The sequence below is a fragment of the Onthophagus taurus genome, chromosome 10 (genome assembly GCF_036711975.1).
Source record: "Onthophagus taurus isolate NC chromosome 10, IU_Otau_3.0, whole genome shotgun sequence".
NCBI lineage: Eukaryota > Metazoa > Arthropoda > Insecta > Coleoptera > Scarabaeidae > Onthophagus > Onthophagus taurus.
Window position 1 is genome coordinate 2,715,965 of NC_091975.1, and position 16,081 is coordinate 2,732,045.

At 29.5% G+C, this 16,081-nt stretch overlaps 4 protein-coding genes and 2 non-coding genes across 8 annotated transcripts; 4 read left to right on the forward strand and 2 right to left on the reverse strand.

Annotated features, from left to right (window-relative positions):
- Positions 1-49: 49 nt before the first annotated feature.
- Positions 50-8,727, reverse strand: LOC111428306 (glutamyl aminopeptidase-like). 3 transcript variants are annotated; one of them, XM_023063780.2, is made up of 15 exons: positions 8,636-8,727; positions 8,456-8,507; positions 8,312-8,395; positions 6,490-6,979; positions 3,901-4,048; positions 3,591-3,846; positions 2,660-2,928; positions 2,178-2,608; positions 2,039-2,124; positions 1,667-1,986; positions 1,535-1,614; positions 1,339-1,484; positions 1,037-1,283; positions 861-969; positions 50-329 (listed from the first exon to the last, which is right to left on the reverse strand). In XM_023063780.2, exons 1-15 carry the CDS (start codon positions 8,702-8,704, stop codon positions 174-176), a joined length of 2,943 nt encoding a protein of 980 aa, XP_022919548.2. In that variant the 5' UTR covers positions 8,705-8,727; the 3' UTR covers positions 50-173. The 3 variants fall into 3 exon arrangements, with proteins under 3 accessions (XP_022919548.2, XP_071055615.1, XP_022919549.1); XM_071199514.1 differs by having other exon boundaries at positions 8,456-8,503; positions 8,636-8,652; XM_023063781.2 differs by lacking the exons at positions 6,490-6,979; positions 8,312-8,395; positions 8,456-8,507; positions 8,636-8,727 and adding an exon at positions 4,252-5,047.
- Positions 8,728-8,735: 8 nt separating this feature from the next.
- On the forward strand, positions 8,736-10,935 carry LOC111428380 (uncharacterized). Its single transcript, XM_023063873.2, has 4 exons — positions 8,736-9,888; positions 9,944-10,390; positions 10,444-10,589; positions 10,645-10,935. Exons 1-4 carry the CDS (start codon positions 8,996-8,998, stop codon positions 10,866-10,868), a joined length of 1,710 nt encoding a protein of 569 aa, XP_022919641.2. The 5' UTR covers positions 8,736-8,995; the 3' UTR covers positions 10,869-10,935.
- A 32-nt stretch (positions 10,936-10,967) lies between these two features.
- On the forward strand, positions 10,968-12,921 carry LOC111428381 (tRNA N(3)-cytidine methyltransferase METTL6). Its single transcript, XM_023063874.2, has 5 exons — positions 10,968-11,875; positions 12,044-12,080; positions 12,266-12,330; positions 12,535-12,603; positions 12,784-12,921. Exons 1-2 carry the CDS (start codon positions 11,071-11,073, stop codon positions 12,046-12,048), a joined length of 810 nt encoding a protein of 269 aa, XP_022919642.1. The 5' UTR covers positions 10,968-11,070; the 3' UTR covers positions 12,049-12,080; positions 12,266-12,330; positions 12,535-12,603; positions 12,784-12,921.
- LOC111428615 (small nucleolar RNA snR60/Z15/Z230/Z193/J17) lies at positions 12,117-12,205 on the forward strand. Its single transcript, XR_002708080.1, has one exon. It is a non-coding gene; the product is annotated as a small nucleolar RNA snR60/Z15/Z230/Z193/J17 (small nucleolar RNA).
- LOC111428616 (small nucleolar RNA snR60/Z15/Z230/Z193/J17) lies at positions 12,378-12,466 on the forward strand. Its single transcript, XR_002708081.1, has one exon. It is a non-coding gene; the product is annotated as a small nucleolar RNA snR60/Z15/Z230/Z193/J17 (small nucleolar RNA).
- A 242-nt stretch (positions 12,922-13,163) lies between the features above and the next one.
- On the reverse strand, positions 13,164-16,032 carry LOC111428379 (transferrin-like). Its single transcript, XM_023063871.2, has 8 exons — positions 15,909-16,032; positions 15,306-15,803; positions 15,009-15,255; positions 14,745-14,959; positions 14,286-14,535; positions 13,908-14,233; positions 13,495-13,856; positions 13,164-13,433 (listed from the first exon to the last, which is right to left on the reverse strand). The coding sequence occupies exons 1-8, from the start codon at positions 15,967-15,969 to the stop codon at positions 13,239-13,241; spliced, it is 2,154 nt and encodes a 717-aa protein (XP_022919639.2). The 5' UTR covers positions 15,970-16,032; the 3' UTR covers positions 13,164-13,238.
- Between the last annotated feature and the right edge of the window lie 49 nt (positions 16,033-16,081).

A 16,081-nucleotide genomic window follows, 5' to 3' on the forward strand; every position in this document is an offset into this window, starting at 1 on the left:
AACCTTTAAATGAAAGTGATTTCAAGAAGCTGGTGAAGTGGAAAGTAAATAATTATTATATATTTTTATTATTTAAACGTCAATGTACACTGTACAACAAAACAATTTTATTTTGACAAAAAAAGGACGAGAAAAACACCTTCCTCGCCTTACATATAAATATATTATTTTTTTTAAACTTTTTGGCTCGATAAAGCTGTTATCCACTCTTCAACAGGTTCTTTGTACTGCGACAACCATTTTATGTTATTTCTTACAGTTTCTAAAGCTCTTAATCTAGCACTAGCTCCAGCTCCAGCATTTGGATATTTTGCGAAAAACGCTTCCATCTACAAAAATTAGTATTTGGTTGTAAAGTTCTTAAATAATATGTATATAATTTCAATAATTCTAGCCGAGGTCGTTAGTTTTGTAGCTCTTTATTTTCTAAGTTTTCAAAGTAACAACTCGACCACAAATGACCTTGGTTTATATTTTCGTTAGTCCAGATAGGTTTAAGCTGAGGTCGCTTGCAGCCGAGGCGCTAGCTCGGTAGCACCGCACTCGGTAAAGTTTCCTTTCAAACGACCTTGGCTCATATCTTTGCTGATTCTAATAAATTTTAATCTAGCAAATTTTTGCACAGCAAGCACTCTAAGCTTAAATTTATCTTAATCATAACAGGACCCCTATTGTAAAGATACAATTACCCTTAGGAAAATTAAAGACATGAATGAATTATTCGTCAAGGTTAGAATTAATGTGACAGGTAAAAGTGAAACAGCTGATATTTTTCCTTATTTGCCCAAAAACCGACTAAATGGATTGATGAATTTAAAAAGATCATTATTACATATATTGATTAAAAAAGAAATATCTACCTCATCTAATTTGGTTTGTGAAGAAAATGATTGAGTGATTGTTGGAATCATAGTACCTAAATTTCTTTCGTTTAAAGTAAATCTATCAACCAAATCTTCCCAGTGTTCTCTAAAACAATAAAAAATACAATTTTTAATATTTTTATAATAAATAGAAATTATTTTATGAAAAATACCTAACATATTCCCAAACGATTGGTGTCCCAATAGTGTTATAAGAAATATAAGCTAAGCACGAAAAGTAATCTTGACTCCTAACGTACGTTTCATCTTTTGAAGCTAACTCAATCAGTTTTGTAAGATACGAAGGATCTTTAATGCTAGCTAAACCATATAAAAGACGTAATTTTTCCCCAGCATCTGCTTCGTTCGCAAATTTATCGAAGAGTTTATCCCAATACTCAACAGGGCTATTTTTCATTCCTTTAATTATAAATTATAATTAATAAAAATTAATTTTGTATTGAAATTTTTTTACCATAAATATAAACCATTTGTCGCAAATCCTGAGATATATCCGATTCTGTTCCGTCTAACCAATCTTTAAATAATTTAGAAGCTTGTTCATTACATTCTTTCATTCCCGCGCTGCAAGCTAAATTTAAAACTGTCGATCTCGCACGTCTGCAATAAATTTTATATTTATTTAAGCAAAAATTGTTACGGTTTAGTACCTGTCTAAATGACCATCTGTATCTTTTTCTTCAAAACCGTATACTTTATAAGCAGGTTCAACAAGACTACTAACATATTCCTACAAGAAAATATTAATTAACGATGAATACTTTATAAAATCAAATATTTACTTGTAAATTTGTGTATACATTCGAATTTTGTAAGAAACGCATTACTTCTCCAACAACGGTACTAAACGCACTCCATGGTACATAATCCCTTTCATCCGCCATCTTTTTAGAGAGATCTAAAGGAATATTGTAGCTAATGTGACCGGATTCTGCCAATCTAAATGTTTCTTCAATTAAATGCGTTCTGTCAACTGTATCCATCATTTTTATATTATTTATTAAATCATTCCAATGCCCATCTTCATAATTTACTCTGTAATACCCAACTTGACGGGAATTAAATTTCAACCACGTTGCATCAGATGGTTTCTCAATTGTAACTAAAAAAAAACATTAATTTTTTATACATATTATTTATTTTATTATCAAAACCTGATTCGTCATCAGGATGAAGCCAAATTACTTCAGTAGAAACTCCTTTATCGGTAACATAAGTTATTGGGATAATCCATTTGTAACTAAAACATAAATCAAATAATAAAAAAACATTTTTTTATTTATTTCCACTAACTTGTAAGGAATAGCCTTTGCTTCTTCAGCTTTACTCTGATCGGTTAAATATCTCTTTTGTGTCAAAGTATATTTGTTACCATCACTTTTTACGGTTAAAACTGGGTAACCCATTTGCATGGTCCAAGTGTTCATAAACTCAGTGACATTAACATCATTAAAAAGATCTTCAAGTTCGTTCCAAAAATCATCAGTAACCGCGTTACCAAATTTGTATTTATTCAAATAATTCGTAACCCCCGTTTTAAATACATTTTCAGTAACTGCATTTTCTAACATTCTTAAAACGGAAGCTCCCTTACTGTAAGAAATCGTATCAAAAATCGATGTTATTTCATCCGGAGTAAGAACAGTTTGAACGATTGGGTGCGAACTTAAAGCTGAATCGATTTTCAAAACGTTATGTAAATCTTCAATTACAAATTGATCCATCTAAAATTAGTGTAATTAAAATTTTTATTTTGTAAATTAAGCTATTTTTACCATATTCCAAGTTGGTTCAACCGCATCGACACCTTTGTATTCAATGTATGAAGCAAAACCTTCATTTAACCAAAGATCGTTCCACCAATTCATCGTTACTAAATTTCCGAACCAACTGTGAGCGAGTTCGTGTGAAATAACGGTCGCCACTCTTTGTTTATTAGCGGTTGAACTTATTTTTGAATCGTATAATAAAGCTGTTTCTCTAAAAGTAACTAATCCCCAATGTTCCATAGCTCCTGATACAAAATCTGGGATTGCGGCCATATCTGTATTAACAGGAAATAACATTTTATTGCAGACATTGCAATGCAGATAATATATTAAGAAGCCGTTAAAGAAATAAAGAAGCCAATAACCATATCTATTTGGACCAGTTGTTCAAAAGAAGGGATGATATCATAAGAATGATCAATGTCCAGAAGGGAAGAAAAAACTCTAACAGTACTACACACGAAACTGCTGTCCAATTGACTTGGATCACTCTATAATAAGATAACGAAGCTTTACATTGAAGTAGTGCCAAGTTTTAGCCATCTGGGAAGCATAGTAAATAACACAGGAAGTACGACAAGGGATCATGAAGGGGACTAAAACACAAAACCCATTTAATGCAGTTCTATAGTCATCGCTTATTCTACGAAATACCAAGATACAAAGGACATGGAACATCCGCTGTGGAAGTTTACGAACTTATTTTTAGGAATTATCAAAATCGATACGCAACACTGAAATGTGATCAAAATTTCTATATTTATTTGCAGAGGAACCCAACCCCCCTTCATAATACCATGAGTATCCACAAAAACCAGACCATAACAGGTATTCACCAAGCATTACAGGATATATTCTAATAGCACAAAGAAATTTTTGGTCCACGAAAATGAAAGTGAGTTTGATCATGTTTTCAATTATAGTTTCAATTTCTTACCTAATTTTGGTAACGGATAATCAAGTCCAAAGTATCCATTAAAATATTCGATAACTCCTTTTCCCACTGAAAGGGCGTAATCTGTTTTATCCAGTTGTCCCGGAGTTGCGTATACTCTCAAAGGTACTTTGTCATCATTAAACGATGTTTCTTTATAAGCAAAATCGCTCACAATAAAGCAAGCTAAATATGTTGACATTGATTCGCTTGGTTTAAATGTTACCAAAACACCGTTATCGACACGCTCAGTCGAATCCTATTTGAACGTTAAAAGTAATGATCAAATTCTTATTTTTAATATTATATTTACCTGATTCATATTTGATAGAGCGATGTATTTTTCATCGTCGCCAGGTATTAACAGGTGAACTGTGAACTTTGCCTTCATTTGAGGTTCATCGAAACATGGAAATGCTTGTCGAGCGTAAGTTGGTTCGAATTTTGATGTTGCCATTGCTCTAAAAAAAATTAATTTAAAAATAAGTTCAAGTACATTTTAAATAACATAATTTGAGTAATTACTCAATCAATTAAATATGCAAACGAGGATTACAAACTTTCTAAACAACTTATTCAAAGTTACGTAATTAAGTAAACGATTAAAAAAATCTAGGACATTTATTACATCCTTTAAAATAGGTATGTTTTTTTTTATAATCACCTTTTAGTTTTGTTTTCGTCTTTATAATAGCTAAGATAAATTCCTTTAGTTTTATTTTTAATATTTCCATCGTAAGTAATCGTTAAAAAATATTTTCCAAAATCAATAAATTTTTTCTTAAAATAAATAACGATTCTCTGTAACTCGTTATCAATAACATAATTAGCCACGAGTTGTTGTTCTAATGTAGCTACACTTTGAATCGTAACCTCACTTATATTTAAACCATAACTATTAATAATTACATTTTCTCGTTTATTTTCAACGTTTATTGTTATATTCACTTTTCCATTCACCACACCTAATTTTAAATCGGGTTTTAACGTTATGTCGTATGTTATGGGTTTAACATCTTTTGGTAAACGATAATCGTTTATGTTCTTTTCTGGTAACGGTTTCATTGTAACATTTTCTTTAAAATAATCCGGGTCGTAGTTATGTATGTAATGTTTTCCGATTAAAACCAAAGCTGTTAATAAGCACGCACAAAAAACTGCGAGGAAAACGCAACAACTCAAAAGAAACGTTATTAACTTTCTTCGGCTACGTTTTCTCACTTTTATTGGTGGTGGTCGCATGTTTTGATCGGGTTCATTTTCTGCGGATCCGTTCATTTTTCAAATTATGACATTATTTTTCTAAGAAATAAATTAATATTTTTATGGATGAGACTTTGACCGAGATGAAAATAACGCGATACCGTTAACTGTATTGATGTGAAAGTAGTGTCTTGGTTCAACGACTGCTTCTCAAGAACGACGACTTTAAACTAACCGTAAGTGTTTTAAAGTCTGCGGCATTCGTTTGGAAAGTGAAGGTGAAATTATTACACTGGATGTTATCGTCTTTGGTCGATGGTTATTGGTTAACGTTGTTTTTGTTTTAAATCTAGTTAATTGAATTGAAATTGCTTGACGAAACAATATACTCGACAGAGAATAAATTATAATGGGATTTCGAAATATTATAATTTGTTTACGCGTAAAACTTGCGTCATATTTTTGGGGAGAAAAATATTGTTAAAAATACATTGTTATCTTTTATAAATAAACCAACAAGTGTCCACGAAGTATAATAATAAAACAAAATGTTTTTTTGATAAAATAAAATAGAGTACGCGATCATCCATCAAGTTGATATCAGATGACATCAGAACATAAGTTTATAAAACTTACAAATATAGTTATTATTTATTATACTTTTGATTAAAACCAAAAAATCAAAACATATGGGTTAAGTTGAATTAATCCTTATATATTATAAATCATGATTAATCAAGATAAAAATAAAATAAAAAGTTATATACATCTTAATATTCTATGATATATTACACATTATATAGATAAACTAGATCAAATTTATAGCTAATTCAAGGCTAAAAAAAATTTATTATGACAAATTTAATACAATTCAAAATTGATTGATATGATAAGATGTCAAGTACGTCTTAAATATTTATAATAAAGCAAGGAGATCTTTAATATTTTACTCTAAATTAGGGACAATAATATCGTTTTCATGATATTTCTTAGTAATTTTATTATAAATTTACTATTAATACTTTATAATACAAAATTTAGGTTAATTTTGAATAATGCCAAAATACACGAACTACACAAAGTAGTTAGATAGGTTGATATCAGCTAAGAGTACATTGGAATGGTGTGCACTTAAGACGCAGAACGTATCGACTGTCTATTAACATGCCAGGCAAACAAACTTTCATTACTAATTTCCTTCCGCCGTTTCTGGCAAGTTTTTGGCGAAATTTTTGGCAAGTTTCAGCAACTAACTGATTAATGAATTTTTAAAACTTCATAGATGACTTATCAGGTGCACCCTTTTAGATAGTTACTTCTAGTTTTAGTTGGTATTCAGCGTTAGATTGTTGTATTTTTTTATTCAAAGCTAGTAACAGTTGACTGAGAGTGATACGTGGTGTGACGTATTGGTCCTATACTGATATCATTTTCTTGATTACAAAAGAATAAGGGATGAAGCAGTCCTCTTAAATTCTACCGTTCTTGACAAAAACTTAACTAAAGCTTATTAGGCCATTCATTGACAGTTAATAAATTTTTTGTAACTAATTTGGGAATACCAAGTTAGTAAATAAAGAAGTTATGTTTGTCACACCCGTTACGTAACAATGTCACGCCCTATACACAATGTACACTCTATTGGAAAGGTTTATATATGATAAGACATTAATTTAACATTAAAAAAAATTAAACTCACCTCTCCACACCATTTTCAACATATTTACTAACGTACAACCCTACGATACGATTTCTCATATCTCCATTATATTCAATTGTAATCACATGACTTCCCACGGTTAAAGTTTTCGAACTTTTCAAAACGATCAATTCGTGAAGTTCGTCTTTTTCATATTGAGTTGATTCAGAATCGATCTCGACGCTATCGATGTTCAAACCGTTGCTGTGTATTTTAACGATCGACGTTTCTTCCGAAACGTCCACCGCAATGGTCACTTTACCATTGTAAAGTCCTTCTACTAAATCTGGATATAAATATAAGTCGTATGTTTTTGGTACGACATTTTTGGGGAGACGATAATCGGTCATGTCTTCTTCCGGCGTTGGTTCGGTTGTTGTTGGATTATCGGTTGTCGATTCTTCTTCGGATTTGCAAGAATCTAAATCGTCTTTAAGACTTGTATTATCCACTCCTAGGATTGTCGTTGATATCCCTAAGGCGATGGTGGCTAAGATAAAAAAGCATAATAGCTTGTTAGAGAGTAACCACGAGAACATCCTGTTTGAAACGAGAATCTACCAAAACTAAGTAATCAGCAGTCTCTGGATATTGAATCATGGGAGCAAATTGTTTTATCAGCTTTAAGATTAAATTATATATTATGTATTGATTGGTTAGATTCGTGAAATAAATTTGAGTAGGAAACTTTTAGAATTAATAAGTTAAGTATATGTAAGTATTGTATATTTGAATATGAAATATGTTTTTCGATTATTCTTTTATTGTTTATTAGGAGATATTGTTTTTGTCCTGTTAAAATAAAATTTTCAGAAGTGTTTAATAAACAGAAGAAGTTATCGTGATATTTTAATCAAAATTGCTTTCAAAAGTACTTCACCAATTTATTCTTTCTTTGTCGTAAAGAATTGGAGTTTATCCCAATAGTAAAGTGTTTTATTGAGGCCTATTGTAAAGAAATTGTTGTAACAATAAGGTTTTGAAACTCAAAATATTTATTCACTTTAAAATAAAATTTAACAGTCGTCGTCAGAGAAATTTTGTAGATTAGATAACGTTTGTTACATTTATTGTAGTGTTAAGAATTTATTATTGTAGTTTTTTGAGCAATAATTATTAATAAAGTCGATTTTAACTAAATTATGATAAAAATATAAATCTAGACGATTTAATCTATTTGATTCGTCCAGATATTTAATTATAAATCATTATAATGTATTGGGATTAAATCGATTTTTAAAAATGATTATCTAACTAATTTTTAACTTTATATATCTTATCAATCAAAAACATCAATTATTTTAACATTGAAATAATGTAATATTAATATTTATTGGTGTATGTTAAATTTTGAAATATTTATTTATTTGCAGATCAAATTAAACTGTAGAGAATTGCAACAACTACTCGACGCTCTGATCATGAATCATTAAGACCTTCAACCCACCCCAATCTAAATAGTTAAGGTAATCATTAATTTGGTTGTAGAAAGTTTTGGAATTAAGCTTGTTCTTTTGCGGCTTTAGATCATGGAAATGACATCTTTAAATATCAAAGGATTAGGAAAGGAGCTTCGCTACCGTTACGAAAGCTAATAATAATGTTAGTCATGCTTGCCCAATTAGCACAAATAAGTATTTAGAATATGTTCTACAACCAATTTATTATTACTAATTGAAAATAAAAAAAAAATAAATAGGCAACCCAAATAACACCTCTGCTAAATATATCATCAAAACATAACCTAATATAACATTTATCTCCTAATGGGATAATTTCTCAACTTTATACTTTATTTTAAACGACACATACATTAACTTACATTGTTTAGGTAAAAAATCCTTCCTAAAAGCAGGAGTTTTATTCCAAAAACTTGATTTAATGAAACTTTTATGAAAAGATGACTCTGCAAAATGCAAAACAGTACTATTCTGTATTAAAAAAAATTGCATTTAATTTAGCTTACGTTTTCTATGAAATCCCAAAGAAATCTTGTTTGTTTTCAGGTAAGGATCTATCTAAAACAGATTATCTATTACCCAAAGGGAGATAAGGTAAAAGGAGGATGTTCATTAAATCTAAATAAACAGAGGCTTTAAATGTCACATCCATTCATTAATTTAAACGGTAAACAGCAAATTAGTACCTCTTTAACATTAAACGTGCAAAAACTATTGATAACACCCCTAAACTGTCTTAATTTATAAGGGTGCATTATATTCCTTTAAGAATGATGTCTACGTTCAATAATTCCCCACGTGATTTTAAGTTTTGACATTTATTTAATACTTCACTAACAAAAATTAAATTCTTAATCATAATTTATCATAAAAATCACACTTCCTTCAATTAACTCAATTTAATTAAATTGAATTTATTATTTATAATGATTTATATTCGGGGTGCGTTCATTTATTATCCATGCTGCTTTTTGACAGTTCACAAGTGTTGATAACTTAACCTCAAACAAATTTAAATAAATTTGTGTTTTTATCAATAAAAATACATGAAGATGGAAGAAGATGTTAAAGGATACCCCTCCCCCAGTAAAAATCAGAAGAAAAAATTAAAATTATCCAAAAACCTAAGCAATTCAAGTTTTGATAGTGAAAATTTGTACCGAAGTGATTCTGATGATGATTTAGAACGAACTGTATCATCTGAAAATTCCCAATTTTTCGGGAATAACTCAGAAAATAATTTAAAATATTTTCAAGGGAATAATTGTGGCGTTATTGCATTAAGTAAAAATAGTTCAATTTATGTATTTGGGGCTTGTAGAATACAAGTTTTACGAGGTGGTGTGACTGCTTATGGTTATAATTTTCATCCAGGAGAAAAAATGTATGATATCTTCTCTGGTCGTGGAACACCACGTTTATTTTTAACACACACTTCTTATATAGACGAAATTAATGATGATAGAATTAAGGTGATTATTAAGAAGTGTGGTTTTAATCGAAATCTATACAAAGAAATTGTTAATAATTATTTAATAAATGAATATGCTATCATCTGTTGTTATCCAATTGACAATAATTGGTTAAAATATATAAAAAAGTGTGTTAACGTTGTGTTATTTCCAAATGAAAGTAAACTTCAAGTTACTTTTAATTCCGTTCCTGATGAAAATGTTTTAAAAGTTGGGAAAGATTGGAACGAATTAACAAATTATCAAGAAAACAATCAAAAAGTTATGATTTGTGGTGGTCAAGGTGTTGGTAAAAGCACTTTATTACGATATATGATCAACACATTTTTGAATCATCATGAAAAAGTTTATGTCATCGATTTAGACCCTGGTCAATCCGAATTTACAATGGCCGGTTGTATTTCAATAATTTGTATGGAGAATCCAATTTTCGGCCCGAATTATGCAACTTTGAATGAAACTATAAGGTATAAATATTTAAATATTTACTTAAATTATTTAAAAACACTAATTTATTTTTAGATCAATTTCTCATAACATAGATGTTTCATTTTCACCTAATCATTACATTAAAAGCATTCAAAGTTTAATGAAAACGTACGAAACTCTCGAAAAATTCCCAACTTTAATAAATATGGTGGGGTTTCAGAAAGGATTAGGTTTAGAAATAACAAGTAGTGCAATCGCTGTGATTAACCCAAACATTTTAATTGAGATACGGTCTGAAAGACCTCAAAAAAACTACTCTAGAGCTTTAGTTAAAACAATGGTTAATGAGCAATTTTCGCTATTTCTACCAAACTTTGAAGTTAATTTAAGTTACGATTACATAAGTATAACATCAGTGAGTGATGCAACTGGATTTAAACCTGCCGGTTATTTACGAAGAAACATTTCAACAATTTCTTATTTTGGGAGAATTGTAGATGAAGGTTTAACATTAAGAAGTGGATCTATTCCTATGTTTATGTAAGTTTTTTTAAACAAAGAATGTAGATTAATAATTTTTTGAGAAATTTTAGGATTAATTTAGATGAAATAACCGTTATTGATAAAGAATACAAAAGTATAAACACGTTAAATAAAGAAGACATCATTAATTTTAATATTGTTGGTTTATGCTCAAAGGAAGAGGGTGAAGGAAATATCTTTAATTGCTATGGATATGGTAAATATTATTTGGATTTATTTAATACATTCTAATTTGAAATAATTTTCTGCAGGGATTGTTCGTTGCGTTATAAATAACATATTATATTTAATAACTCCCGTTAAATACGAAATAATTCAGAAAGTAACCCATTTTATTATTGGACTCGTTGAATTACCAAACTCTATGTTAGATGAGAATGAAAAAAATTATTTCAAACCTGTTCCATATTTTGCAAATGGTTGTTTACATAAATCGCTGGAGAAACCAAGAAGAAATTATTTACCAAGAAAATAAATCATTATTAAAAGATTTAGAATTAGTTTAATTAATAATTTAGGAAATAAATAAGAATTCTAACAAATTACTTTGAATTAAAATAAATCACCAAAAGATGTCACCATTGCATATAACAACAACAGCGCCATCTATCCAACTATATAAGTGACGCGTCAAAAAAATTCCAATCTCTTTTTAGCTCCACTCTGCACGTGTTAAGATGGGGGATGAAACTAACCTCGATAAAATCTTAACGGATGAAGAAAAAGATTTAATCGTAGCCCAAAATTCAAGGTTAGTACCTCAATTTAAAGCGAATCAATTAGAAGAACACGCCCAAAAACATTGGGACTTATTTTATAAGAGAAACGAAAATCGATTTTTCAAAGACCGACATTGGACCACGCGTGAATTCCAAGATCTTTTAAACGAGAAATATCAATGTGAAAAGCGGGTTTTATTTGAAATTGGTTGTGGTACTGGTAATTTTATATTTCCCCTTATCGAAGCGGGATTAAATTTTGAAATAATAGCTTGCGATTTATCAAAAAGAGCCGTGGAGATTGTAAGAAGAAATAAATTGTATAATAAAACGTTTAACGTTTTCGTTGGGGATATAACGGTTGATAATTTTGATGAAGTTAAATCAAATAGTGTCGATATAGCAACGTTAATATTCGTTTTATCAGCAATTCATCCCGATAAATTTATTAAAACGCTTAAAAACATTTTTGATAAGTTAAAACCTGGGGGTGTTTTATTATTCCGTGATTACGGTCTTTACGATATGGCTCAGTTAAGATTTAAAGCTGGACATAAGATATCGGAAAATTTGTATATGAGGCAAGATGGTACGAGGTGTTATTATTTCTCTTTGGATTTTATTAAAAATGTTATGGAGAAAGTTGGGTTTGAAATTATCTCGAATGTTTATGTCCATAGACGTACTATTAATAAAAAGGAGGGAGTTGATGTTCCTCGGATATTCGTACAAGGAAAATTTCAAAAATCTTCCTCTGAAAAAGGTAATTATTTTTTAAATGTCTTTTTCATTTAAGCTTTTATGATGAAATCAATTTAATAAATGAGATTTTAAGTGATTTATTTTATTATTAGCTCTATCTGAAATAATATAGTACAATATGTTAATTTTAATTTAATTTCAATTTATAATTAAATTTTATTAATTACAGGTTAAATATGAGTCGATTTATTGGAGATTTAAGCCAAGTGAGTATTTTTTTGTGAAGCATTTTTTTATTGGGGATTATTTAAATGATGATTTCATAGTTCAACTGATTGTTTTAATGATTAGTAACTAGCATTTTGTCTTTCGCTCCTATCTGATAAAGAAAACCAATTTTTACATATTAATTTATTTTTATAATTTCAAAATTAATACAATTTATTTTTAGATTAAAATTCTACAACAAATGATTTCTGAAATGAAGATTATAAAATAGAAGAGAAATCTATGAAGGTAATCATTAATTTAGTTATTAAATGATTTGATTTTTTTATTAACTGAAGGTTAAAATGATGATTTCATAGTTCAACTGATCTTTCAATGATTAGTAACTAGCATTTTTGTCTTTCGCTCCTATCTGATTAAAAAATAATTCAAATCTATAAATTATATCATATTTATTAACTGATTAATTTAAGCTTTATTTTTTTTTTATAGAATTTAATGGAATTTGAGGATGGTTTAAAAAGGAATTCATAAATCTCACCAATAAAGGCACTCAAAAAGGTAATAATTTTAATTTTTAACTTAATTTTTATTAATTTTAAGCTTTAAATGATGATTGGCATGCACCACTCTTAATGTTTACTCTGCCGATAAAGAAGCCATTACACTGATTCGATTATATTTATTATTATTAATTAGTAATTAAATTGATTTATAGATTAATTTAAAAATTTTTTTTAGGTGTCTTTCGATGGATATTTACTACTTTTCTACTTTATTTATATTAACCATAATGTTAGAAAGAGGTTGTCTGATAGTTTTAGTCTGATCAAATCTCCATTATGAATTATAAAATATATAAAAAAATGGTGTGATGAATCGGTTTTTGGTTACCTTTATATTTTTCCAAGATCATTTCCAATTCCTGGGGGTTAGAATCGTTTGTTATACCGCTTTTACTATTTCCCTTGATTAAATTTACTAATAGTCAAAATTCCAAGATTTAAGATAAAAATAATAATTGAAAAAGACCTTAGTATATATGGCAACAAAATGATAAGGAAACTAACGACTAAAATTGAAACTAAATTTTGGATTAAATATACAAAAGAAAACGTGAATTGCAAATTTACAAAAAATATATAATTTAATATGAAAGATATTATGTATAAAGATATATTAATAAGTTAACCTTACTAAAATAAATTCATGATAATTGTCGTGAAAATTAAAAGAGTCGTAGTGACAAAAGTGATTGATCTAATCCCTTTCGAGGGATTATCTGCTACACCAGATCCTTTGCTACAATCGCCGATATGCTTAAATAGTTCAACGTAATTTTTGATGGGTGGTTTCTGTGAGGTTGGAACAGCTAAACCTGGAGTGGAATCCTTAAAAATTAAGAAAGAAAATAAATCAATTCAATTCAAATCCGTTTTTGGTGAAAATTACTTTAAATAATAAATCCTTGGTATTGTTAAAGCTATCGAATAATCTGAAGGGTGTGTGAGTTTTAGCGGCAAACCATTCATCATATTGTAATAATGCTAATTGGATGTCTTTATTTAATGGGTCGTTAATTCTCGTAATAACCTCGCTCGTTGTTAGAGTTGATAAATAACATCCTTCGTCCACATTAAAAGCATCCAACGTCGAAAATGTCCCGTTTTTACACATTACTTGAACGTTATTGGGGAATACTAACGAAGGATCTTTGACGATCACAGCGAAATCTCCTTTTTCCTCCAAACATCTGAGTGCACCAGATGTGTTAAAGTATAAATTTGTCGCTTCGGATGCCTCACAAGTTTTTCCTAAAAAGAAATTGTTAATACATTATTATTTTTAATTTAATTTTTATGTACCTGTTTCTGTGCATAATTTGCACATTTTTTCAGAATCAACTGTATTGTGGATGGCTCGGTTAGTTTCTATAGCTCCAGGCATGCAAGAATCGCCCAAAAAGTCGCTCAATAATTTTCCGTAATCGCAAGACTCGTTTGATAAAACAATTCCTCTTGTGGCTTCGACGAAAGATAACCAAGCGATACCGCTGTATAAAGGAAAACATCCTTTTTTACCTTTCAAATTTTCTAATCGTTCGATATTTCTATCGTTTTTAACTAAAAGTAAGGTGTTTATTTCTTGATTATTATACGTTTCAGGAAAAGCGATTGCTGATAAACCATATCTAAAAGAAAATTATGTTTGGTGGTAAATATATTAATAGAAAATATTTTTACTTTTTCGCCGCATATCCTAAGTCGGCGGATGTTGTTATTAAATCAGCACTTTCATTGTTATTACTAATTGCTTTAAGACATTCTAATTCACTGGATTTTTGAACGCATTCAACAACCGGTTGGATTCCGTAATTTATACTGGCTTGAGATAACCATTTACATTTGGTTTGCTCATTATCGGAAGTTGTGCACCATCTCATTTTGCGTTTGCAGATGATTGAATCGTCTGGGGATGGAATATCTCGAAAACCTGCACAAAAAAAGGAAAATTCGATTAACACTAGATCTAAAACTAGAAATATTCGGGTTTAGCCGTACGTCTCTTAAGACGGCAAAATCCGCATGTTTCTAGCCTAGGTTTAGTGTTGGTTCTAATGCTAGTGTTAGTTCTAGTTTTAGTTGTTAAATACGAATGTTTCTAATTCTAGATTTAGTTTTTTATAAAATTTATTTTCTTACTTTTTATAAAGTTTCCCCAAGCATTCGAGGTGTTGTCATTGAATAACTTGTAATTCACAACAACGTTATTCAATTCTTTGTTATTGTTGAGAATTTCTTTAAGATATCTTAAATCTTTTTCATCTAAATCTGATTCACTATCCTCGCTGCCGTCTTTATTAAAAACCTCTCTTGATAACCATTTCTTTAGAGTATTTTCTAGGTTGCCAGGTTGGCTAAAAGTAATTTAATCAATATAAATTAAATACATGAGTAAATTTTTACCTTTGATGGTTGCTCATAATTAATATTGGATATGGTTGTTTACTCCAACTACAAGGCGTATTTGAAACAGTTCCATTTTTGCAATAATACCACAAAGCTTTGTTAGTTGTATTAATTTTATTATTGATTGTATTTGATGTAGTTAAAGCAATCGAATGTTTCGTGTTCAACATGCACTGTAACGATCGTTCTAAAGGATCTCCATTTAAGTTTGGACATAATTTAATTAATCCCGGATGTTTATCATCTAAAAATTGAATTCTTAATATTTGTTTTAACCCTTTTTTTGTAACTTACGTAAATGTTCATCCAATTTTTTATCAGGTGTCCACACCCCATCTCTACAACTATCTCCAAAAATCTTGTTTAAGGCGAAAATTTCCCATTCAACCGAAGTTTCAAATTCAGTATCGCAATGATTTGAATACTTTTTAAAAACGTGTTGTTCAAATTCTTTTAAAATTAGCGGAGGAATCAGGGTGTTTTCAAAGCCGGGATGGCAATAGCTTAATCCTTCCAGTGATTCGAATTTTTCTTCCGATACTACAACCGTTTCATAATCGAACTCCACGTTTCTTGCCGTTTCCGGTATGATTTGGGCGAACGGAACAACGTTCGATATTAATCCATTCCCCAGGAATGCTGTTTCGGCGTTTATCGAACCAAAATCGATTTCGCCTGAATCGATTTTTATTAAACAACTCGCTTCATTGTCTACATATTCGCATTTAATGCGGTTGTTTCGTTCCAATTGACCACAAATGTTTTCGTGTTTCTTCAAAGCGCATATTTTATCTGAACGTTAAGTAAGGTACAAAAATTAATGATTAATAAGGGCGTGGTCCATAAAAAGATTTTTTTTAATAACTTTTTTGATTAATCAGTTTTAGGATTACTTACAACTGTATGTTAAGTTAACATAAAAGAATATGATGAAGAGAGTTTTTTGTAGCAACTTCATTGTTTTAACATGAACAGAAGTAACAGAACACACCCAGGTACTAAATCTAAAGTAATATCTACCACTCTATGTGACAACATTTATGTTATCTTATCATTTATTTGATTTACAC